At 39.8% G+C, this 25,658-nt stretch overlaps 1 protein-coding gene across 1 annotated transcript in view; it reads left to right on the top strand.

Moving 5' to 3' along the window:
- SCFD2 (sec1 family domain containing 2) overlaps positions 1-25,658 on the top strand; it is a 394,702-nt gene that overhangs the window by 40,036 nt on the left and 329,008 nt on the right. The window contains exon 3 of the mRNA XM_077757780.1: positions 18,344-18,471. Coding sequence (XP_077613906.1) covers positions 18,344-18,471 — 128 coding nt within the window. The remainder of the gene's footprint in view (positions 1-18,343; positions 18,472-25,658) is intronic.

Raw genomic sequence — 25,658 nt, forward strand, 5'->3', positions numbered from 1 at the left:
AGGTCTTTAAATAGGTAATGAAGTTAAAATGAGTCCCTTAGTGTCCCTTAATCCAATAAGAGGATTAATCTTATAAGAGGAGAAGATTAGGATTTACTAAGAGACACCTGACACAGAGAAAAGGCCTTGTGAAGACACAGAAGATTGCCATCTGCAAGCCAAGGGTAGAGGCCTCAGGAGAAATCAGACCTGCTGACACATTAATATTGGACTTCCAGCCTCCAATACTGTGAGAAAATTAATTTCTGTTGTTTAAGCCAACAGTCTGTGGTATTTTGTTATGGCAATCTGAGCAGACTTTAAAAAAATTTTTTTTAAATGTTTATTTATTTTTGAGAGAGAGAGACAGAGAGAGTGTGAGCAGGGGAGGAGCAGAGAGAGAGGAGACACAGAATCGGAAGCAGGATCTAGGCTCTCAGCTGTCAGCACAGAGCCCAACACGGGGCTTGAGCCCATGAACTTTGGGATCATGACCTGAGCCGAAGTCAGACGCCCAGCTGACTGAGCCATCTAGGTGCCCCTGAGCAGACTTTTTCATTTTACTTTCAGTCATTTTGGGGGTGTGAAGTGGTTTCTCGCTGAGCTTTGAATTTGCATTTTCCTCATAACTAATGATACTGAGCACTTTTCATGTAGTTATTGTGTAGAGAAATTGGAACCCTCACATGTTGCGAGTAGGAATATAAAATCATGCTGCAAGTGTGAAAAACTTAGTTAAACATAGAACTAACATATGACTTAGCACTAGATAAGCCACTGAACTTTGAACAAGGTGGGAGTTAGGGATACTGGTTTGAGCAGTTGGAAATCTGTGTTTAAGTTTTGACTTCCCCAAAACCTAACTATTAATAGTTTATTGTTGACCAGAAGCCTGATAATATACCCAGTAGATTAACACATATTTTGTATGTTATATGTATTATATACTGTATTCTTACAATAAAGCGAGGTAGAGAAAAGAAAGTGTTATTAAGAAAATCATAAGGAAGAGAAAATATATTTACTGTGTAAATACTTACTGAAAAAAAATCCACGTATAAGTGGATTTTGACAAGTGTTAAGAGACATTACATCTCTTTTCTCTTTGCTTCAACAGCTGGCAGTGTTCAGCCTGAATCCTTGAGTGGAGACGAGGCACACCATAGTAAACCTAAAACATGAGTAGAAAATACATTTTTTGTTGTTTTAAGCTACTGAGAGTTTTGGAGTCCTTTATTACCACGGTAGCCCATCTATTGATACATCAGAATAGCTTATCTTGATTGATACATCAAGTAATAGAATCTCAGGATGGTAGAATTTCAGGGGACTTTTATTTCCTTTTATTTTTATGTATTTGAATTCTTTAAAAATAGCACATATAATTTATATATTCCAAAACACCCAATAAAATTATTTTCATTGTGGAAAAAATTTTAAAAGTTGAAAAATAATTAGGGGCAATATTTGTTGCTAGTAGTCTTTCATAAATTGCTAATGATGTTTTTATTGGTAACAATGAACTCATAAAGAGTAAGAATTTTATTTTATGGTTTGAATGCATTACCCTAACTACTTCTGAGGTTTTAATTATGATGATCTCTATTTATGATTCCAAATTTTTTTCATAGTAGTATAACTTTAGAATATTTAGCGTTTTAATTATTTAGTTAATTAATTTTTAGTAATTTCTACACGTAACATGGGACTTGAACTCACAATTCTGACATCATGAGTCACACGCTCTTCTGACTGAGCTACCCAGGTGCCCCTAGAATATTTAGTTTTCTTAATGACACAGTTTGTCAAGTATTATTTTGCCCATATTCATAAATGATTATGAACTAATATTCTTTGGCAAAAACACTGACACCCCCACCCCAAATTTAGATCTCTCTCTATTTTTTCATAACTTAGATATTTTGCTCTTCTTCTTTGGAAGAGCAAAGAATACTTCATAAGGGCTTGGTGTATATTAGGGATTAGCTACTGTACTTATGCACTTGATGTAATCACCCAAACAGTCCTTGAAGTATCATTTTTATGTTAGAGGGGAAAAAACTGAGGCTCATAGAAGTTAGTTACCTTGCTGAAGATTATAGAACCAATAAGGGTACTCTGTATTCTGAGCCCAGATTCTCATTACAAAACTCATCTTTATTTTTCTTTCCACTTTAAAAGCTGCCTCCATATTTTTACTTTACTTACAGAAGGCTGTCACTTTTTTTTTTTGAGAGAGAGAGAGACAGAGTGCATGTATGCACTTTTGCCTGTGTGACTGTGCATGAGCAGGGGAGAAGCAGAGGGCGAGGCAAAGAGAGACTCTTAAGCAGACTCCATGCCCAGTATGGAGCCCAACCTGGGGCTCAATCTCACAGCCAAGAGTTCATGATTTGAGCCAAAATCAAGAGTTGGTTGTTTGATGCACTGCACCACCTAGGTGCCCCGCTGTCACTTTTAATAAACAATAGTATCACTTCTCTTTTTCTGCCAGAATTATACTTTTTTTTTTCTTCTTCTGGGACTTTATCACTCAGTACTATTGCATAACTATTCCAATTATGGCTTTTCCAATATTAGAATTGAATTTGGTTAATTGCTTTATGAACCATGATAATTGCAGGATGAGAAAAGGGATTTTCAGAATGCAGCCCAAATCCGTTCATACCCAACACTAGTCTATGACTAAATTTCTCCCTTTCACTGAGGAGCACAACATAGTCTCTGTGGGCTTTCCCAATCCAGAGTTTGGCTTTGCTTATTATTTAGGCTTTTCTGTGTTTCAAGGATTCTCATGCTTTAAAAAATGTTAGGCTTCACATGGAAGAAGCCACAGGTCCTTAGAGCATATATTTGATACAACAATTACTCTGAGCATTTTGAATTTAAATAGTTTCAGCATCTCCCTAGCATAATTTTTTAATTTAGGGTAAGGGTTGTGAGCATTTAGGTGCTTGGCATTGCTGAGTTTTCTCCTTTCATTTACTTAGAATAGTGTTTCCAAGCTTTGCTATTTGGAGAGCACCCTATTCATACTGGACTTTTTTTTTTTAATGTTTATTCTTTTTTGAGAGACAGAGACAGATTGTGAGTGGGTGAGGGGCAGAGAAGAGGAAGACACAACATCTGAAGCAGGCTCTAGGCTCTGAGCTAGCTGTCAGCACAGAGCCCAACAAGGGGTCGAACTCTCGAACTGTGAGATCGTGACCTGAGCTGCAGTCGGACACTTGACTGAACCATCCAGATGCCCCTCATGTACTGAACTTTTAAAGCTACTTGAAATTTTTCTTTGAATCGATTGATAACTTCTTAAATTTTTTCAAGTAATTTCAAGCATCCATAAAAGTTGTAAGAATAGTACAAGAAACTTTTTTCCTCCTTGAACCATTTGAGAATAATTTACGTATACCCATTATTTCCAAATACATTAGCATGTATATCCTTCAAAGGGATATTCTCCAATGTATCACTATCACAGAATTAACATGGATACACCACTGCTATCTGATAAGTTTTGCCTCTTATCCCTATATCCTTTATAAAAGCAAAGGGATATTGCTCAGAATCACACTTTATATTTATTCATCATATCTCTTTCATCTCTTAATCTATGACAGTTCCTTAGTCTTACTTTGAGATTTATGACCTTGATACTTTTGAAGAGTACAGGCTAGTTATCTTGTAGAATGTCCCTCAGTTCACATTTGCCTCATGTTTCCTCATGATTAGACTCAGATTACATGTTTTTGACAAGAATATCAAGCAAGTGATACTGTGTTCTCTTCATTGCATCCTATCAGGTGGCACATAATTAACCTTGTCCATTCATGGTGATAACTCTGATCACTTGAGTAAAGGAGACATTTTGAGATTATGTCAATAGGCTTTTCCTCATCAAACATTAACCTAATGGCTTTAGCATCTATTAGTATTTTTTGGCCAAATTATTTCCATAATGGCTGTTCCTTTTGGGGTATATTCCAGACATGTGTACTTGTAATCCCTTCATTTTGGGTTTTTACTCCAAATTCCTATCTCTTTTTCTAACAGGGTGATTTTGGCTGCCAAAATCTAGAAGAAAACCTGAAGATTGTGTTTTACTCTGTTCCTTAGGCAATGAGCTTTGTAAAGTGATTTCCAGAGTTTTGCATTTCATGGAACAGAAAAATTAAACAACATAGAGCTCCCTTCTCTTTATTCGTCTAGTGAGGTCCTCTACTTTTGCTACACAACACACACACACACACACACACACACACACACACGATTATTTATCTTATAATATTGAAAACACTTCAAGTCAAATAACTTAGCTTTATGAGAAAATCTACCCCATTCTTATTCTACATAAACATTGCTTGGTATGCAAATGCAACTTCTTTTCTACTCCTAATCAGATGGTGGCCCCTAGCCCCTCATGTGGAAGGAACTATTGTATGTCCTGCTCTCCTCAGAGTTGTGTCGCCATTAACACTTCAACACTGTTCTGTATTTCTAAGGGGTCAAGGAAGATGGGAGTTATATGGGGGTTAAGATGGTAAATAGTATGAGCAACACAAATGGACTTTCTACCCGAACCACAACTCAAAGCAAAACTAGTGAGGAATAAAATAAGACTATAATATTATTAAGAAATCAAGTTTTCCCAATTTAGTGTCTTCAAAGACTTCCCAATTCAGTGTACATTTATAATCTGGAAACAATCACACAGATTTTCTATCTATCTATGTATATATAAATAAAATGGTGTCACCAATGGCGAACAGAGCAATAAATTCTGGAATCGCTGTGTAATAATAGAATAAAGGGTTATGCTGATTTTGAAATGGCCCTTCTTCATGGAGTGGTGTGGGGGAGTGATAAAGTGATCAGATGAGGTTGCTTCTAGGAACATCTATAAAACTGTCACTACCTCTTTATCTTAGACTTTCTTGCCACATAAACCAATCCTTAACTTTTCAAGTCTGGAATTCAAAACAAAACATACAAATGTGGTCCAAGCTAGAGTTCCCCAGTGGAGCCAAGTGCTGGCCTTTGGAACAGGTCATGGAAGTAGCCTACAGAAACTTAAAGTATATCCTCAGAGTCAGAAAAATGTGCATAGAAGGGATATGTGTTTGGTTGTTCAGTAATCTAATTGTGTTAGTAATATAAAATCCTCATATTGAATTAATCTATTTATGCATTTAGAAATCCATATGAAAAACAGTCTTTCCTATGCTTTGTTTGCAATGAAAAAATATGCCTAAGTTTATGTTGATTATGGTATTATTAGTAATGAGCTGGTAGAGATAGGATTAAAAAATGTTTACCTGTACTGAGATGAAGTTCAGTGATCCACACTTATTTTATATGATGGTTAAACAGTTTGTATGTTATGTTCTGGTCCATGTTTTCTCCCACTTCTACTATGGTCTTTATTTATTTGGACGTTGGTATTTAAAAACTGTTTTCTAATTTTGTAGGATTTTTCTTTTAAGTTTTTATTTTAATCACCCAGTGCTCATCATGACAAGGGCATTCTGTAATCTCCATCAGTTCTGGTCCATGTTTCAAGAGGTTTCACGGGCCTATTGCAGTGCTGAATGAAAGCATCACAATGAAGGATAAAATGATGAACTAGAGTATTTGCTGGAAAGAGATGAAACTTTGATTATATATCAGTTGGAGATTGTTCTTTTATTATTATGAGCATTATAAAGCCTGTGTGCAACTGTTTATCCTGGAATTAAACAATGTTTTATCCCGGAATTTTTTTAGTTTCCTTAACAGGTGGTTGTGATTTTTGCACTGTTAAAGGCATTCCAGTACATTTATAATCTGGAAACAATCACACAGATTTTTCTGTTAGCTGTGGACTGATACAGAAGGAACCTGCATTTTTTAGGACATTTGTTGTTTTCGAATACCAAACCAAGAGCATAGAAGGCACAACAAGATTATTATGTTAGTGAAAAGTTTGTAACAGACAATACATTTATTCATGCTTTTCAAATGACAGCTTTTTCCTCAGAACAATAAAGACTAAAATTGTATGGTGCTTTATTCTTGTTGAGCGAGTAATGAAAATCACTTTTCTGTAGTCTAATAGCTCTGTCGTATTAATGAGACTCAATGGGTACATACCAGTGACTCGGTCAAAGGGCAAGCTGCATTAGGGTTTGTGTTTTTTCCCATTCTACTCTGCTTCTTCCCCAAATATGCTCCAATGTGATATTTGAATTAAACACTTTTGAAATGATCTTATCTTTTTCAGGAATATGTTTGATAGTTATGAGGATGTTCCTTAACAAATGTAACAGCAGATACAAAACCTCATTGAATCAATCTCCTCCTTTCAGTTGTTGAACCATGAGAGACTTTCTGTTGATGTGATTTTCTTTTTTGGTGTCCTTGGGCAGCTTCTGTGCAGTTTTTATTTTCTAATCACTATCGTGACATAGTTGCTTTTCCACCAAAACCTCATGACCTTGAACAAGGTACCTTAGTGTCTCATAGTCACAGTTTGTGTCTCTGTAAAAGTGAAGCATGCTAGGTGATTTCTAAGGAACCTTTGATTTGAATTCCTCTTACTTTATGATTTCCATGTGCTGTGTTCAGAAAATAAAGTTCAGAACAGGAATTACATGAAGACAGTGGCTTTATGTCTGTTTTGTTCACTGCTATATCCTTTTACCCAAGAATGGGGTCTGTGCTTAGTAGAAACTCTTACTTGTTGGATAAATGAACAAAACCCAATATACAAACCTCTAATAAGAAGAAATGGATGAATTATATTTCCATTAAAGTTAAATTTTATCTTCATATTTTGAAAGCATTATAGTTTTAGAGTCCAGCTGGGGGTTATGTGTGTAAGAATGGGTGTATGTGTATGTGTAAGTGTGACACACTTCTTACACACACACACACACACACACACTCAGCAGTTCGAATAATAGTACATCTGATTCTAACCCTCCCCTGGTAAAATCCTTTAATGCCTCCCTCTTGCCCTCTGGGTAAAGACTACCAGTTTTAACTTGTTTCAGAAAACCTTCCTCTGCTCTCTGCTCATTTTTCTGCCCTAATCTCTGTTTTTTCTTGCTCCCTCTTTCCCTTCCCCTCTATATGTTCACACGCTTGGCTGCAACTATACCAAACTCCTTTCAGACCCTCAGTCTTCTGCTACCCCACATTTTGATCAGCCCACATGTTGCTCTTTCATTCGCCCCACCCCCATTTTTATCTTTGCTTCCAGAGATGGTGTCTTTTATTTTCTGTATTAACTCCTAGTGTATCATCTTCAAATGACTAGTTCAGTGTCTCTTCTTTCCAACCTGACTTTGGAAGCTTGCTCAGAGAAGGCCTGTGCCTCACCTGTTCACCTGGGTACACCATTGCACCTCTAGTGTCCGGCACAGTCTGTGGCCCATGAGATGGTGGTGGTCCGAGTGCACTGCCACCCATGTACCCAGGAAGCACATTCTCATAAAGCCGGAACGCTCCTGTCCTTCATACTCTGTGACCACTTCCACTCCCAACTCATGAAAACAAATTTTCTTTAATAATACCTAATTTGAGTTAGTGATAAACATTATAAATAAAATAAAATGGGGCAAGTGGAATTTGGAATAAGAAATGCCACATTAGCAGGCGCCTGGGTGGCCTAGTTGTTAAGCATCTGACTTTGGCTCAGGTCCTGATCTTATGGTTTGTGAGTTTGAGTCCCATATTGCATGAGCTCAATGCCCACTTCAGGTGAACACCAGCCCCACTTGGGGTGAACTTGAGGCCTGCTTGGGGTGAATGAGCCCTGCTTGGGTTGAGCACGAGCTCCGCATCATGTGAGCATGAGCCCCTCGTAGGGTGAGCTCAAGCCCTACTTTGGATGAGCTTGAGCCCTATTTCGAATGAGCTCAAGCCCTGCTTCTAGGGAACATGAGCCCTACTTTGGGTGATCCCTGCTTCTCTTCCTCTCTCTCTCTTTCTCTCTCTCTCTCTGCCCCTTGCTCAATTGCACCCTCTCTCTCTCTCAAAAAAAAAAAAAAAAAGTGCTGCTAGAGTCACCAAGGAGTGAACAGTTGAGTGGTACCTAGAACAGAACTAGCATTTAGTAGGTGTTCAATAAATGCTTGTTGAATGAATGAGACCTTATTAGTGAACATCTGGAAGAAAAGAGTTGTAGGCAAAGGAATAGCAAATCCAAGGGCCTTGAGTTGGGAGTACAATTTGACCCATTCAAGAGGCTGAAATCAGGCAGTGTGACTAAAGCCTAGTAGCCAAAGCTGAGAAGGTGAGAGATGAAGTTGTAGATAAATAAGGAACTTGAGGTTTAGTGTAACAGCAGTGGGGAACATGGAGGGGTTGGGAGCAGGAGAATGTGACCTGATAGCTTTAAGAAGTCGTTCTAGGCCAAGCCATCCTCAGCTCTTGCCTGGACCATGTAGTAGCCTGTCACCCAGAACTCAGACCCATTTTCTACAGTGAGTCATCTTTTTATTTAAAAAAAAAATTTAGGGAGCTAAAACATGGAAAGAGCCTAAGTGTCCATCAATAGGTGAATGGATCAAGAAGATGTGGTTTATCTATATCATGGAATACTACATGGCAATGAGAAACAATGAAATCTGGCCATGTGTAGCAACATGGATGGACCTTGAGGGTGTTATGCTGAGCGAAATAAGTCAGGCAGAGAAGGACAAATATCATATGTTTGCACGTATAGGAGGATTAGGAGGAACTTGACGGAGGAACAAGGGGGAGAAGAAGCGGGGAAATGGTGGGGGAAAGGGAGAGAGGCAAACCATGAGAGACTCTTGAATGCTGACAAAAACTGAGGACTGATGGATGTTGGGGGGGAGGAGGGATGGGCATGGAGGAGGGCACTTGTGGGGATGAGCACTGAGTGTTAAGTGGAAACTAATTTGACAATAAACTATTTGTAAAAAAAAAAAAATTTAGGGGCATCTGGGTGGCTTAGTTGGTTAAGTGTCCAACTTCGGCTCCGGTCATGATCTCACAGTTCTTGAGTTGAAGCCCCACATCAGGCTCTGTGGTGACAGCTTAAGACTGGAGCCTGCTTGCAATTCTATGTCTCCTTCTGTCTCTGTCCCTCCCCCACTTGCATTCTGTCTCTCAAAAATGAATAAATGTTAAAAAAATTAAAAACATGTTTTTTTTTGACGTTTATGCATTTTGGAGGGAGACAGAGGATCCAAAGCAGTTTTTGCACTGACAGCAGAGAGCCCTTTGTGGGGCTTTTAACTCACAAACCTCCAGATCAAGACCTGAGTTGAAACCAAGAGTTGGATGCTTAACAGACTTAGCCACCCAGGTGCCCTTACAGTAGTGATCTTTTCATAATGCAAATGTGACTGGTCAGTCTGTTGCTAAGGACTCTTCAGTTGCCCTTGGAAAAAAGTCTACAATCCTAATGTGGGTTTCCCAGGCCTTGGGTAAGATTCCAGTTCCACTGAGGGAGTGACATACTAGGTCTTTATGCTCCGTTCATACTTCCCATGTCCCTGCAAAGGTCTCATATTCTTTTCTCAGGACCCCCGCCCCCTTCTATGCTGTTGCTCCTGCCTGGAGTGTGCTTGCTCAGGTCTTTAACTGGCCAACTCGTACTCTGCTTTTGTGGGGGGCTCCCTATCACATCATCAGCCACCCTCTGCCACCTCCATACCCAGACCGGGTTAGGGGTTGCACTCTCTGGGGTTAGCTCCCATTCTCTGCTTTGTCACCTCTGTGGGAGCATGTGCAGTCCCAGCATCCCTGACAGACTGCTTGCCCCATGAGGCCAGGGCCCTGCAGGCCGCCTGCAGCCCTGGTTGCAGCGCCTCACTGAGCGCCTGGCCCACAGCAAGAGCTTTTATTCTGAAATACTGAGTGCATGAAGGACTGCTCTCCCGTGCAAAGGGTCTACTTCGCGTGTGCTTCTGTGTTTAACTGCTTTCTCTTCTATTGAGATGAAGGGTAATGGACAATTTAGTTAGATGTGAGGTAATTGTTTAAAAAATAGTCAGGAGGACAGATGACTGTTGAAAGCTCTATGAATAATTTAATTAACAGCCCTACCTTCAGAGCTCATTAGTCTCACCACGGATGGAAGCCATTATTCCCTGCTGTGGAGAACTGAGTCAGATTGCTGTGTGTTTAAAATTAGTTGACAATGCTTTGTTGTTGTTGTGATTGTTACTGTTGTATTTATGTTGGAATACTGTGACTGTTACTGTAAATCCTGTGAGTAAGCCTAACTTCCCCTGCACTCCACGGAGAGGCCATTTCTCTGAGTTTAGTCACAAGATAATGGCGCGCATTCACATTTCATCCTTCGTCTCCTAACTGCATACCTTCCCCTGATTGAAGTCGCACCATGATTCAACATTCAGCCATCTCTCCAAAATTAATGCTGTCCTCTTTATATTTTATTTGGTGATGAATATTTCCTGTTAGGTTCTAGCAGACTTCATTTGACATTTTATACGTGCCAAACCGAGGCAGCTTCTAAGAGTTCATTCATAGTTGAGTAATTCTGGTGAATAAAGAGCCAGGAATTAACTGAAAGGAACATATCTTCGTGAACAAAAGACTCCTGACACTTAACACTAATTCTAGCAGGTTATTACTATGTATATATTGTTGGCCTGTAGTCTCCTTCAAACGTGACAATTTATCATAATAGTTTAATTTTTAAGGATACAAGATAATCAGTTTATCAAAAAAGAGCATTCATTTTGTATGTATTTGACTTTTATGTAGTTACTGACAATATTGAAACTAATTAAATTTCATGGCAATAAAATGGATCTTTTAATAGGACAAATATTCTGCCTTGTGTTACATATTTCAAGGAATCTATTGAAACAAAACTGTGTTATGGTAGCTACAATGAAATGAAGTTTATCTCGTTAGAAAACTTGACTTTAAAAACAGAGAAAAGGGTAGAAATTGTTTAATGAATTATATAAGCTTTTGGGAATGTTCTTCTGTTAACTTTTTATTACTATCACTGGATTTGCGAGAAGGAAAACGGTTTTAATAAAAGAAATACCAGCATGGAATATTCACCTATCTTTTACTGAGTTGCACAAAGTTAATCAAATTGATGCCTGTGAACTTGAAGCACCAGGACACAATGGAAACCATATAAATATAGCTTGTTAGAAACCCTAGAAATTAGCATTCTAATTCAAAACTTTTATTTTTCGGAATGGTGTCAAATCATGGTTAGTAAATGGATTTTGGAGTTCACAGGGACGTGGGTTCAAATTTGCACATATTGGCTATGTGGTTTGGGAAAATTATTTTATCTCTTTGAGAATCTGCTTTCTCACTTATGAAATGAGGCAGTGATACTTATCCTGGAGGGTTGTTATTCAATGAGGTAATATAGTCACGTTGCCTATGACATCATGAGTTCTCAGCAAATGAAAATAAGAAAGATTAATTGAATTACCACAGGTCATGGAGCACCATAGCCCTCTGAGTGGTGGCCCCAAGCTCTAAACCTTGTCTCCTTTCTTGTTAACAATGGGTGTTAGGCAAGTGGCTTCATTTTGTCTCAGTTTTATCAGTGGTCAAATAGCTAGAGGCCATTTCTCCTCTCTCTCCCAAGGATATAATGAAAAGCAAATAAGAGCTAGATTGGAAATAATACCTCGGGGCAATTTAGACTTTAGTTTTTAATTTTTTTTTTTTTTGCCTTTTCAGCTATATAACTGGTATTTATGCAGAATGATTTAAAATTCAGCAAAGTCTTGGAGGGAAACGTTTAGAGAAAGCTAAATAAAAATGGAAAGTGATTGACATCTTGTAGCAAAGTGACTGTCAATGGCTACAGGTGATCTACAAGGCGAATAATACAATATTGTTTAAAACAGACTGGAAAATCCTGAGAGTGAGCTTTTTCTATTTCATGAGTTAATATAGATCTACTTATTATACTTCATTCTTTACTGTTTCATTCTATCTTACATGAGTCCCACATATAAATGAAGAATAGAAGATGGATTAAGGATTACAAAAGAAAACCAACATGAAAAGTTTAAAATTATTGATATTGTATATAATCAGTTCTCTTTGATGATTTGCATAATACAGGCCTGGCATGGTTTAGTAGGTGGATGACTGAGCTCAGAAGCCAGTTGTCTGAGGATGAGTCCTGGGTTAGCCACTTACAGGTTGAGTGTACTTAAGTAAGTTGGCTTCTCTGAGGCTTTTTAGATTGGGTTGGCTTTTCATGGCTTAGCTCACGATGTGAGGATGAAATGAGACATAAGAAGTTGTTTTGTAGACTCTGAAATGCTTCTAAAATAGAAAGTGGTGGTATTTAAAAGTATTTTTAAATACTATGTCTTATTTACCTTTCAAAAGTCTTCCTTAAGTTAGCCAAGGAAAAAAGAAATAAGCTGTTTTTGGGTGGGTATGATTATTAAAAAGATGTTGTCCAGCTGTTTCTGAACTTAAGACCAAAGGCTCAGTAAGACAAGGTAGGTTTACAGACAAGCACAAAGGGGTTAGATTAGGTATGAAGGGATCTAATAGCAGTTTGATTTGTTTGAAGTTGTAGTGATTTTCTCGGGCATATTAGAGAATTTTCTTTAGGTGTCTTCAAAATCTAAAAATAGATTTTCATGTGTTTGTGTTGGGTGAGGCAGTGCTCTGCTGAAGATGTGAAGGTGGTTAATTTACTACCACCTCTAATGTTCACTTCTACCCCAAATATCGTAATCCACTTTATAAGTCAGTCTGGAAATATTTATGGAATCTGAACTCCTCATAAAAGTAACAATTCTCATTTTAAAATGTCCTGTTGTGTGCATTCTGCAGAATTTCCACGTAATTAATGAGGCAAGAAGCTGGCACAGAAGTCATTGCTTAAAAACCTTCCTTACTTTTAGCCATTCTGACTGGTGTGAGGTGATATCTCATTGTAGTTTTGATTTGCATTTCGTTGATGATGAGTGATGTTGAACATGTTTTCATGTGTCTGTTGGCCATCTAGATGTCTTTTTGGAAAAAAAAAGTCTATTCATGTCTTCTGCCCATTAAAAAAAAAGTTTTTTCATGTTTATTTTGAGAAAGAGAGCACAAGAAGGGGAGAGGCTGAGGGAGGGGGAAGAGAGAGAATCCCAAGCAGGCTCCATGCTGTCAGTGCAGAGCCCGACTTGGGGTTCAACTTTACAAACTGTGAGATCATGACCTGAGCTGAAATCAAGAGTTGTACGCTTAACTGACTGAGCCACCCAGGTGACCCAGGGGCCCCAATCTTCTGCCCATTTTTAAAAAATGTTTATTTATTTTTGAAAGAGAGAAAGAGAGAGACTTGAGTGTGAGCAGGGGAGGGGCAGAGGCTAAACTGACTGAGCCACCCAGACTCCCCTCTTCTGCCCATATTTTAACTGGTTTATTTGTTTAAAATTTTGTTTTGCTTTTGATAGCTGTAAGTCTTGAAGTAATCTATAGTAAAGTTTCTTATTTTATGCCTGCAAATCAAAATTCTGTATGTCAACATGTTATATGCAGGACGATTGCTTGAGTTAGAGTTTTCAGCGTTTTGATATGTATCATTATGAATTCTGTATTATGTATTGTTGATCTTTTCGCATTAGAAAATGAAGCTACTGGGGGCGCCTGGGAGGCTCAGTCAGTTAAGTGTCCGACTTCAGCTCAGGTCATGATCTCACAGCTTGTGAGTTTGAGCCCCACATGGGGCTCTGTGCTGACAGCTCAGAGCCTGGAGCCTGCTTCAAATTCTGTGTCTCCCTCTTTCTCTGCCTCTCCCCCACTCTCCCTCTCTCAAAAATGAGTTAAAACATTTTAAAAATTAAAAAAATAAATTTAAAAAAGAAAAAAAAAGAAAATGAAGCTATCGGCCGTGTTTATCCATACGTGTATGCAGTAGATAGGAAAGACTGGTGCACTTCCCAAACAGGCTTCCTTCTATATCTTATGAGAAAATTCTGACCTTTGATTTTTTTTTTTTAAATTACCATTGCTGTTGCTGCTACTGCTGTATATATTGAGCACTTAGTATGTGTGAGGCGTTGTTTTAGGTGTTTTAGTTACATTAGCACATTCAACTCTCATAATCTGCTGAACATGTACTGTTACCATCCCCAAGTTAACAGAGGAGGAAACATGTACAAGGAGGTTAAGTAACTTCCTGGTGACAGAGCTAACAAATAGCAGTACCAGACCCTTTATTGTTTGGTTCCAGAACTCACGCTTCTACAGTACTGCCTCCCACTGGTCTATTACACCGGCCCTGCTGTGATAGCATGCTGTGTATTGTTTAGTCCCTCATCAGGAAAATAGAAAATTTGTACAACTGGAGAGGATAAATAATTGCATAAAATATGCTATTATAACTATAGTGTGGATTTCAATAAACTTCTCTTACAAAATTTGACATCGGGAATTGATTTCATCTGAAACTTCAATAGTATGAAATGTCTATTGGCTATTAGAGAAAGACGGTGATTAACTCGTACATTCAACTCAGATGCTGATAGGGGAATAGGTGTGTAGACCCACCCAGCAGCAGTCCCAGAGAGAATGGGGGAAGGGGTGCAGGACACAGTGGGAGTTGCAAGAAGTACAATGTGATCTTCAGTGCCAGTTATTCAGAGAGCCGATGTCAGTTCATGTGTGTTCACCTGGTAAGCTTAAAATGACCGTGTATGATGTGGGGGTTAGTTTGTGCATTTAGGAAACCATTTTGTTTAGGAAGTAAACATTAGAAGCTGTCATGCTTATCTAGACAGTCAGAATTGTTTATATCAGCAAAACAGTTTTCAAGGAAACATGACCTGACTCTGCATCCGATGTTAGAGATCATGGAAACCTTATATTTCTTGCAAAATGTTTCATTTGAAGAAAGCCAGAGTAAGTTTAGTACAAGCTCGATTGACTTTAGTACGTATGAGCATATCAGGACTATGTGGAAAAAATCCTCCATGTAATTAAGTGAATTCACCGAATATCTTACAAACCCTTGAACACGTTGAATTTTAAGACCATCATCATTCATAGCAGTAGTAACAACCATCACAATGAACACAACTACTCATATTTATTGGGAATCCAGAAAGTGCTTTCTGTGCATTATCTTATTTAATTAACCCTCACAACAACCTTGTGAGGTAGTCACTATGGTTACCTCTGTCTCACAGATGAGAAAATGGATAAAAACAAGGAATTACGTGCACTAGGTTATACAACTAGCAAGCGTTATTCATCCACTTAGTCAGCATTTATTGAGTATACCTCCCAGGGGGCCTGGCTCTGTTCTAAGTAGTGGGGATTTGGGGCGCCTGGGTGGCTTAGTCGGTTAAGCGTCCAACTTTCGCTTAGGTCATGATCTCGCGGTTCGTGGGTTTGAGCCCCGCGTCGGGCTCTGTGCTGACTGCCAGCTCAGAGCCTGGAGCCTGTTTCAGTCTGTGACTCCCTCTCGCTCTGACCCTCCCCTGCTCACACTATCTCTCTCTCTCTCTCTCTCTTTCTCTCCCCTAGAAATAAATAAAACATTAAAAAAAAATTTTAAGTAGTGGGGATTTTGCAATGGGTAAAACAAAACCCCTACTTTCATAGAAGGACTTCTCTTCTGTGAGATAGAAAATAAACAGATAAAAATGGACGCCTGTGATCAGTCAGATGGTAATAAAGATTACATAGGACAGGAAAGCCCAGGAAGGGAGAAAACAAATAAATACTAGGATAGGTGCTGGGATAGGTGCAGTTGTTACTTTTTTATGTGTGTTTTAGTAAGGGGGCCTCTGATAAGGCGACATTTTGGCAGACACTGGAAGAGAAAGAGGGGTATGTGTAAGAGGAAGAGCATTCCTGGCAACGGCAGAGAAGAGGTCCATGAGCTTGGACTGCCTGAGGAAGATCCAAGAGTCTGTGTGGCTCTTGGCCAGGTGGGTGAAGGGGAGAACAATCAGAGTTTGAACCCAGGTTTGATTGGACCCCAGAGCCCACATTTTAACCACGACACTAATCCAAGGGGGTAGCCACAGCCTCACATGACCTAGTGTGATTTTGGAGGCACTCTGTGTACACACTCCCATAGAAAAGAGGAGGGCAGTGATATTCTACTCTAGAAGTTATGTGTGGTGTTGAGAATATGTGGGAAATCCCTGTGGTTTGGGGAAAGGTCCTTCGGAGAACAAAAGTAGGGAGCAACTGTAGACCATAAGTTTGGGAAACCGGGAGTATCCCTCCCCTGCTCAGAATACGTCAGTGGTTCTCTATTGCCTTTAGAGTTTTGGAGAAATGGTGTGGCTTTCCCAAAGCCCCATAGGAAATAGACCTAGTTTTAAATGATGATAAAGACTGTTTTCATTACTGCTAAGCTATGCTGCACTTTTCAGCATGTGAAATGGATTGCATACTCCATGGCTCCCTGTCACCTACCAAAAGATAAGCCTTGGCAGTGAACTCAGCGCCCTTGTAGAATAGCCCTTCCTTCCCCTTTGCTCTTACGTCTACTGTCCCTCCTCTTGCATCTTAGCATGGAGCCAAACAATACTCTTTAGTGTGATGTGCAGGGGACTTTGTACTGAAATGAAATGCCCGTAATATCCTTCTTCCCCTTGTTTTCTTGTTTTGTGATGAAGATTTTATATCTCCCTCTAAGACTTTACTGTTTTCCTTCCCAGACTGAGTTACAACTTCTTGCCTTGGCTGCTTTCAGAGCTTATGTATCTCTGTACTTGCTTATCATTTCTATTGGAAATCATTCTTTGAGCCCCTGTCCTCCTACCCAGGATTAGAGCCTTTGCTCGGTGCTACCAGGAAACTCTATGGAAGCATGGATCTGCCTCTTATCACATATTGGGAGGGGGTAATATTTTTATGTAAATATCTGCTTCTTCTTTCAGGCTCTTAAGTCATTGAAAACTTGTGCCTCCTTTTTATCTGTATTGCAACCACTGAGAAGAGCACTTGGCATATAGTTTACAGGCTCATTTAAATTAAACTTAGAGTATTAAGTGGCACCTGGGTGGCTCAGTTGGTTAAGTGCCAACTTCAGCTCAGTTCATGATCTCACAGTTCGTGAGTTCGAGCCCCGAGTCGGGCTCTGTGCTGACAGCTCAGAGTCTGGGGCCTGCTTCAGATTCTGTGTCTCCCTCTCTCACTGCCCGTCCCCCGCTCACACTCTGTCTCTCTCTCTCTCAAAAATAAATAAACATTTAAAAAAATTTAAACTTAGACTATTAGATGCTGAGTTATAATGATGACAGTTTTGATCAGAGCAAAACAAGGAGAATATGTGGCACAGTGATGTTGGTTCACTCAGAAAAAATAGATGGTAATAAAAACAGTACTATTTAATGAAAGATCATTGTGTGCCAGGTATTAAAGTCAGTGCTGAAACACATCATTCCATTATTCCAAATGAAATTCAAACTTGAAAGATATACCCTATTAGGCATAACTTTAAAGCTAAATTAATGTCATAAAACCAAACTATAAAAAATACATTCATCTTCAAACTATTGCTAACTGGATCGTAGGAGGGGTTAGTGGGGCTGTAAGTGGAGGAAAAATGCCCTTAGAAAGGGACAGAAGTCATCTTTGTTTTCTTCTTTATACTCCATTTGTAGAACGTTACTACAAATGTGTATACTTGGCTACATGCAGAGGTCTTCCGGAAAGAACACTGTACTCATTTATAATTTGGACGTGGCATGGTGGGTGAGACAGAGGGCTGTTGGAAAAGTGAGCCCAGATGAGACCCTGCATAATGCAGTGCTTCATGCTGTATCAACGGGTAATTGTGAGGGAGGCCGAAGTACCATCCTTACAACCTGAGGCCTAAAGTGGGCTACTTAAGGCCGTGGTTACTTAGCCTAATTCCTAATTTTTATTCAGTAGAAAACCCATTCATTAGGAATTCTATTGAGTAGTTTTTGAACAGGATTTCTCATTGCTGATTGCTTTGTGTTTCCCTGACAAGTATGCTATCTCAAACTGACATGCTTTTAACCACTGAGAAATCATTTTTAGACATGTCTTTAACTTTGGCTTACAGATCATGTCTATGTTACTCTAGCAATGTTGAATTACACTCTGAACTATTTTTAAACGCAGATCTCAATTTATCATACGTTTTTCTCACACTTCTCAGCACAATGTAGCTTTTCTTCCCCCTCTATGTTTTGGGGGGGGGGTGTGTGATTTTATTATCTCCTCATTTCTCAATATTTTGTGCTGATTAAAATGGATTAAGTATGCTTTAATTTAATCTTAATACTTAGAGCCTAGCAGTCAGAAAGACTATATTAGTGCTCAGAAGAGATATATAAGAAGTTATTTTGCTTTCAACTCTTTTCATTATCCAGCAGAAATTTAAAGCTCTTTTGTGGTTGTATTGCAGTGACGCGGCAGCCAAAGCCCTGTGGGAAGCCTTACTGAGCACCAGGCACAAAGAGGCAGTGATGGAAGTCCGGAGACATCTAGTGGAAGCAGCGAGCAGAGAAAACCTGCCAATCAAGATGAGTGTGGGTAAGCGCATCCTCTTCTCTGAGGACAGACAGGGACCACAGGCTCCAGGATGTTGATTGAATGAACTGTGGGCCACCCTAGCCGGCATAGCATCCCGGTGAAAGCATTCGAGATATCTGTAAACTGTTGTAGGAATAGGTCAGGCGTATGGATGCACTGCCCTTGGGGCTCAGCAACGACCCCCCTGTTTTAGACTCAACTTTGGGAACTCCTTGCTTACCAAGAGTAATTCTTTTAGTTTCTTTCCTTGATCTGGAGCTATCAAAATTGGTCTGGACCATCTTCTCTTCATTCCATTCCAATCTTCCTCCTCCCCTTCCTCCCAACCCCCGTATTGTGGATGAAGGAAGGCTCTTTTATTGGTTTTTAATTAATGAGCAAACTAGGTGCTGACCAAACAGTTGAGCGGTTAGATACGTTCCAGCCTGGCCCTTCCCCCTTAGTGTAGCCTGGGGGGAGTCAGTCACACGAGTGTTGTGCCGTCTTCAACCAGGGGGCTCCATGCTTCGTGTTTCTCATTTCTCTTCACATTCAGCTTTGTCTTCAGTCTTAGAAGAATCTGGCTACAATAGAATTGTTTTTTCTTTTCCTAATATTTATTTTTGAGAGAGAGAAAGCACAAGCAGGGAAGGGGCAGAGAGAGGGAGACAGAAGATCCGAAGCAAGCTTCGCTCTGACACCAGTGAGCCAGATGAGGGGCTCGAACTCATGAACTGTGAGATCCTGACCTTAGCCAAAGTCGGGCACTCGACCCACTGAGCCACCCAGGTGCCCAAATTTGGATTTTAAATGTTTTTTTTCCTTTTGATTAAAAAGTCAGTGAACTTGTGTTTTGATTGATTTTAGAAAATGAATTTGATGTTTTACTTATTTTTTAAATTAAGTAATTTTATTAATATGGAAATATTTAAAATGGATATTGAACCTGGTTAATAGGTAGAACTTAATTCTGGAAACTTGCCTAAGTTTCTTTCCCTGTTTTTAAAAATAATGGTTTTCTTGGGGCACTTGGGTGGCTCAGTTGGTTAAGTTTCCGGCTTCAACTCAGGTCATGATCTCACGGTTCTTGAGTTGAAGCCCCACGTTGGGCTCTTTACTAACAGCTCAGAGTCTGGAGCCTGCTTCAGATTCTGTTTCTCTCTCTCTCTACCCCCTCCCCCACTCACACTCTGTCTCTCTCAAAAATAAGGAAACATTTTTTAAAAATTAAAAAATAAAGTTTTTTTCTTATAATCTGCTTTTAGGTATTCAGTTAATATTAGTACATCTTACTGGATGGGAACACTTTTCTTCGCTGAGATTCATAGTTCAAGTTCTTGATTATTTATGAGTATGAAAATCAAACTAACAAGTTGAAATAGAAGAACAAAATTTTGAAAGTGAAAGAATGTGGATGAATCGAAAAGGAAAAAAGGTCCAGGTTCATAGTAAGAAGAAAAAAATCATGATTTTGAGTGTGTTAGGCAACTCTGTATGAGGGCTTTTTGGAACATAATGATGATAGAAAAATGAAGGTAACTAATGCTTTTTGAGTCAGTTTACTTATTTATTTTTTTATCTTATTCCATGTGTTAATCTTATTTAATCCTCACTGTAATTCTGCGAGATGGGGAATATCATTATCCCATTTTTCAGATGAGGAAACTGGCATAGAAAAAAACTAAGTTGCTTAAGGCCATATATCTGATAAGGAATAGGACTAGAATTCATATCAGGTATTTTTAGGTGAGAGGATATGTTTTTCATTTATAAAATCATCCTATTTTCATATAACCAAAGCCAGAGGTCTACATGTTATTTTGGAATAGCAAGGAAGTGCTACTTTGACGTTATCCTTGAATTTTACTATTAATTTTCCTTCCTCCTCCTTTCTGCTTCCTTCGTTCCTTCCTCCCTTCCTCCCTTCATCTCTTTCTCTCTCTCTCTTTCTTTCCATAGTTCTAGATATGCGTTAATAACAAGTGTGTTTACTTTATGTTGTTCCTTATCCATGAGCATGCTGAAACAAGAACAAATTCATATTGTGAATCAAGAAAAATAGAATTGCGCAAAGGTCTTGGTGATAAGGTTCATTTATATTACAGTTCAGTGACGTAACCTTACAATGCTGTCACAAAGCATAAATCAATTTTTATTACTCAATATAGGACTCTTGGAAGATCAGCATACTTTAGTTGTCGAAAGCACTGTATCTTTTCAAAATAAAGACAGAAATAAGTTTTTTAAAAAGACAAGTAACCCCATAAGGAATTAAAATATAAACGTCTGAAGTTTTGGTTGACCAAAAAACTAAAACAAACAAACAAAAAACCCACAAAAGAACACCCAGAGCCTCAGATTAAATGATTTGCATTGTCCCCAAATTACAGAAATAAATAAGGTAAGAAACATAAAATTGTTAGGCAAATTTTAGTTGTAAGAAGGACCGAAAAGATTGGCCCAAACCACACTTTATCCATATCTATATAACCTTGGTAAAAGCCTAACAGGGAGACTCCCCATTTCTGCTCCATATCAACTAGTCAGAATTTGTGCTGAGTCTTATTTCCATACACCAACAGCTATATAACCATGAACAGTAAGGAAAAGGTCTGGAGCTGAAACATAATAAAACACTGGTATTTGAAAATTCCTTATCATACAGCTTATCATAAAAACAAATCAGGCCCTGGTGTCTTCAATGGCTGGAGTGCTTTTTCCATCAGCACTTGAAACTATGAAGTGTGCTTTACACTACGCACTCTTCTCCCAACCCCTACTGTCATTTCTACCGAAGTATCTATTTTTGTGTGACAGAGAGCTCTAGTACTTTGGAGACATTAAACAGAAATTTTAATTCTAGATTGAGGATTTCTCTTGTATTTAAATTCACTGAGAGGGATCCTGATTGGACAAGATTGGGTGCATTCAGGGTGGTATGGCCGTAGACAGAGGGACCGTATGATTGAAACCTCAGATCTTAAATATAAAATTTCTCAGTGCAAGTTAAGTGCATATTAAAACATTATAAAGCACCAAGAGAAATAAACGTCTTTCCGTTAAAGGAAAAAAAGTTGAATTGCTAAACCGAAGAAAAAATTCATTTTATCATTTCACATAAAAACATAGGCCATCTTTCCAAGATCTTATTAAGTTGTCAGCTAAATAAATGTGTTCCAGAAAAGTGATTTTTGAAACATTGTGGAACTGAATTGCGTTTTCGAAATGAAAAATGTATCCTGAAAGTACAGAAGACATAGACTCTAAGAAACCCATTTGTTTGGGCCCCAAATGTCCATTTCCAGGAGAAATGAACAAAACAACGGCTGTCTCAGTTTCTACATTTTACATTTTACACAGAGACTCTGTTTCTCCGGAATACGTCTGTGGTTGGAGGACCTTCACCAGTTTGCACTCTTGCGTTCTGCAGAGTGGATGTGCTCCCCAATGGCTGATGGGTGGCAGGAAGATCACACTGGAGCTGGAAGAAAACAGATCTCTAGAACATTCTTCTTTCTTTTGCAGTTAGGTTTCTAACTGCAAAGTATTTGTCTGACTGAGAAAGTATTTCAACACTTGATGCCTCTTGTTTTTTTCACTGTTTTCTTGTTTATTAATGTAGTGCAGGCTGGCTTCTGACACTTTTTTTGCTGGAAAGTTTCCCCGACCACTAACCATAAGGTTTCTCAGTCCTTATTCTGCTGGACTTCTTTGCAGCATCACTGCTAGACTCGCCGCTACCTTGTGCATACGTGTATTCTGGGATTGTGATGGGGTGCGAAGTCAGTTGTCTCGTTCTGCCACCGAAGAGCCACACTTCAACTTCTGTAGCCATAAACGTAGGGAAATATCGATTTCCTAAACTATTGAAGGAGGAAGAAAGCTGTGAGCAGAGGGAAGGTTCTGACTGAAGCAGACTGGAATTGGTATGCCGTGTGCCTCAACCATAGAAGCTGAAGGCTGGGCAAGGGAATCTACACGGGAAACCCAATAGAAGAAGGTTGTTTGATGAGAGGGAAATCAAAGCCAACAAATCCAGTTAGGTGACTTCCCTGTTCTTTCTGGGAAATATGCTTACTCATTCTTTCCAGTTCACTTGTCCTTTTCCAGTCTTAAGGCTGAGCATCTGCCTTTTAATAATGCCTTCTTTCTTCAGGCAGAATTCTAAATAGTTTTCCCATGTGCAGCTTCATTTTGGTTACATTGTTAACCTAGTCTCCGACTCTGTTCACACCCCAAATCACCTTGCTTGTATCTGGGACTTCCAAGCTTCTGTGGTCACTTTTATAGAAAAATCTCTTGAGCTACATTTCCAGATAACAATGGTCCATTATATTGAGATACTTTTTCATTTCCTATCCTGGTTTTGAGGCTCAGTAATTTCTGCTCCATGTACTCATTATTAAATAGGATGAGTTCTTTGAACCATTTGTGAAAAGACAAGCCTCTCCCGCCTTTACCAGGGTAATTGCCTCTAGTTCCGAGCCACAGACAGAGCCCTGCTTTGTTAACTGGTTTGTTAATGTCCCTCCTACAATGTGATGTTCAGAGCCGAACAAAGATGTCTGGGTCTTCACCTGTTTGGACCCCACCCTTCTCCCAATGAAGCTCCAAATGAGTTTAGTGACTTTTGTTTCCCACCAATGCCTTAGTATCATCTCCTCTTTTACCACATCATAAAACTAACAATAGCAACAGATTGAAACACTCTAAAATTTCGCTCAGTAGATACTTTTTTCACCATCATTGAGAATACTCTGCTTCCTTCATTGGTACCTGAGTTCATCCAGTTCTGACTGGATAACAACTATGTTTTGATCACATTTGTATCTTTTATGTACAGATACATACAGCATACACAGCTCTGTGTGTGTGTGTGTGTGTGTGTGTGTGTGTGTGTGAAATGGGTGGAGAAATTGTCAAACCGCATGAAGGATAGGTTAAAACCCCGATAACACCCTCATACTGTGTGATGTATGGTAATTTATAAAAGATGAAAAAATCTGGATGCCTCATGGGACACATAAGCTGATGATTAACTCACACGCATCCTTGTCTTCAGATAGAAGCTGTTACCACAATTTGGGGAATGAAGAAGCGAGTTGGTTTTTATTGAAGTACTACTTTATTTCAGGTCCTATAACAGAATTTTATATAATTTGTTTCATGTAATTCTTTCAATAATCTTATGAATTTGATACTTTTTATTTTACTCCCATTTCACAGACAAGGAAAACTGAGGCCCAAAAAGCTGAAGTTTCTTTTCCAGGATTACTGTGCCAGTTGTTGAGATGCAGTAGCCCCTCCACTCTGTAATGCTAACTGAGGCTGGGACTCAGCAGTTCTTTCTGCTCTTCCCACTGACTCCCTGCTAGAGGGAGATGGCCAGGCCTGGGGCATGAGTCCCTGGTCCTTTCCTCTTTGCTTCCTGTGGACGTTCCTTCTGCTTGTCATGGTCATGCCGGCATGACTTCACCCCTGCACTGGCAGAGCCTTCCTGTGGTAGGAGCTGAGTCCACTGTGCAGTTCCACCATCATGTGCAGAAGAGGCTTTATGGGCCCGCCTCCTCCGGGGTGGCGGCCCAGCCAAGGACCCATTCTCAGAGGTCTCAGGTTTAGTGCAGACGTTCCTGCATTTCTAAGTTTTAATAATTCCAACCTCTTCCCTTTGTTTCCTCTGCCTAGTAGTGGTGCCTGCTTCCAACAGTTGCTATGACCATGATATCTGGGAGATTTTATTTTATTTGAGAGAGTGAGCATGAGCAGGGCAGAGAGGCAGAGAGGCAGAGAGGCAGAGAGGGAGAGAGGGAGAGAGAGAGAGAGAGAGAGAGAGAGAGAGAGAGAGTCTCAAGCAGGCTCCAGGCTCAGCTCAGAGCCAGATGCAGAGCTCGATCCTCCAACACTGGGATCATGACCTGAGCTGAAATCAAGAGTTGGATGCTCAGCCGACTGAGCCACCCAAGCGCCCCAAGTTCTCTTTTATCCTTTCAGTTACACGGTTAACAATTTTGTGTGTTACATTTTCTCTGTTCAGATAACTGCTGTAGTTTCTGCCTTTCTGGGCCCAGACTGATACGGTTTTACAGCAAGTAAGCCAGGGTACAAACCTGGGTCTGTTGACTCCTGTATCAGGCCTCTGCTACCTAGAGGAGTCAGACCACTGGGGGCAGGAGGGTCGCAGCTACCAAGCTACAAACACAGAGATGAGTGTGTCGCTCCTGGGCTTAAAACCCTTTGCTTTGAGATAGTGTTCAGACTCCTTACCATGCAGATTATACATTTCCTCTGCCTTCTGGCTGGTGCTTTACCCATCATTTCCCATTGCCTTCCCTCCCTCTTCCCCATATTCCAGCAAGAACCTCTGCAGAGCCAGCTCTCTCTTATCTTGGCCTGAAATATTCTCATTTGGTTGTCGCTGCAGACCCACCCACTTCACCCTTCTCTGCCTGTGCTTCTGGAGGCTTACCATTTTGGACGGCCTCAGTAGCCTTTCCTGTCCTTCACCTCTTGTGCGGTGGAGTCATGGGCGGGAGCGGGAGCGGGAGAGAGGAGAGTATGGTTAAGGACTGGTTGTATCCCTCTACCCTTCCCGCATTGGTTTCCTTAATATTCTGAATCTTCCTTAGCCTGCATTCTTGTACAAAGTCCCGTTATTACGCTTGCCTTATTTTTCCTGTTTGAGGGTATCATTTCCTTCCTGCCAGGAGCTTGACTAATATAACCACCTGCCTTCCAGTGCACACGTGTGCGTACGTGCACACGCACTCAGAACACCTTTCTTCTCAGAGCCCGTCTTATTTTTCCATGATCTAATACAGGAGTCACTTTCTCTGCAAACCCATATTTAATCTCCTTCTGCTCTTCTTCCCAAACCCGTCTTCAGTAGGCTGAATTGATTGCTGTGGCTTCCGAGGACCCACCATTCTTTTTCTTGTTGCACTTACCACAGTGCATTGTAGTTAGATGTGTGGATCTGAAACCTTGCTAGGGAGTGTCCATATCATATTCTTCCCTGGCTGTTTAGCTTGGTACACAGCAAGTGGCTTAGTACTTGTGAATGGGCTGCCTAATGAGTGTGGATGAGTAATAGAGGGGCAATGACTGTTTCTACCTTCACTTACATATATGGATACTTCTTTTTTTAAAGTATTTATTTATTTTTGAGAGAGAGGGAGCATGCATGAGAGGGGGAGGGGCACGGTGGGGGG

Source organism: Crocuta crocuta, unplaced genomic scaffold (genome assembly GCF_008692635.1).
Source record: "Crocuta crocuta isolate KB4526 unplaced genomic scaffold, BGI_CrCroc_1.0 scaffold282, whole genome shotgun sequence".
Lineage (NCBI taxonomy): Eukaryota > Metazoa > Chordata > Mammalia > Carnivora > Hyaenidae > Crocuta > Crocuta crocuta.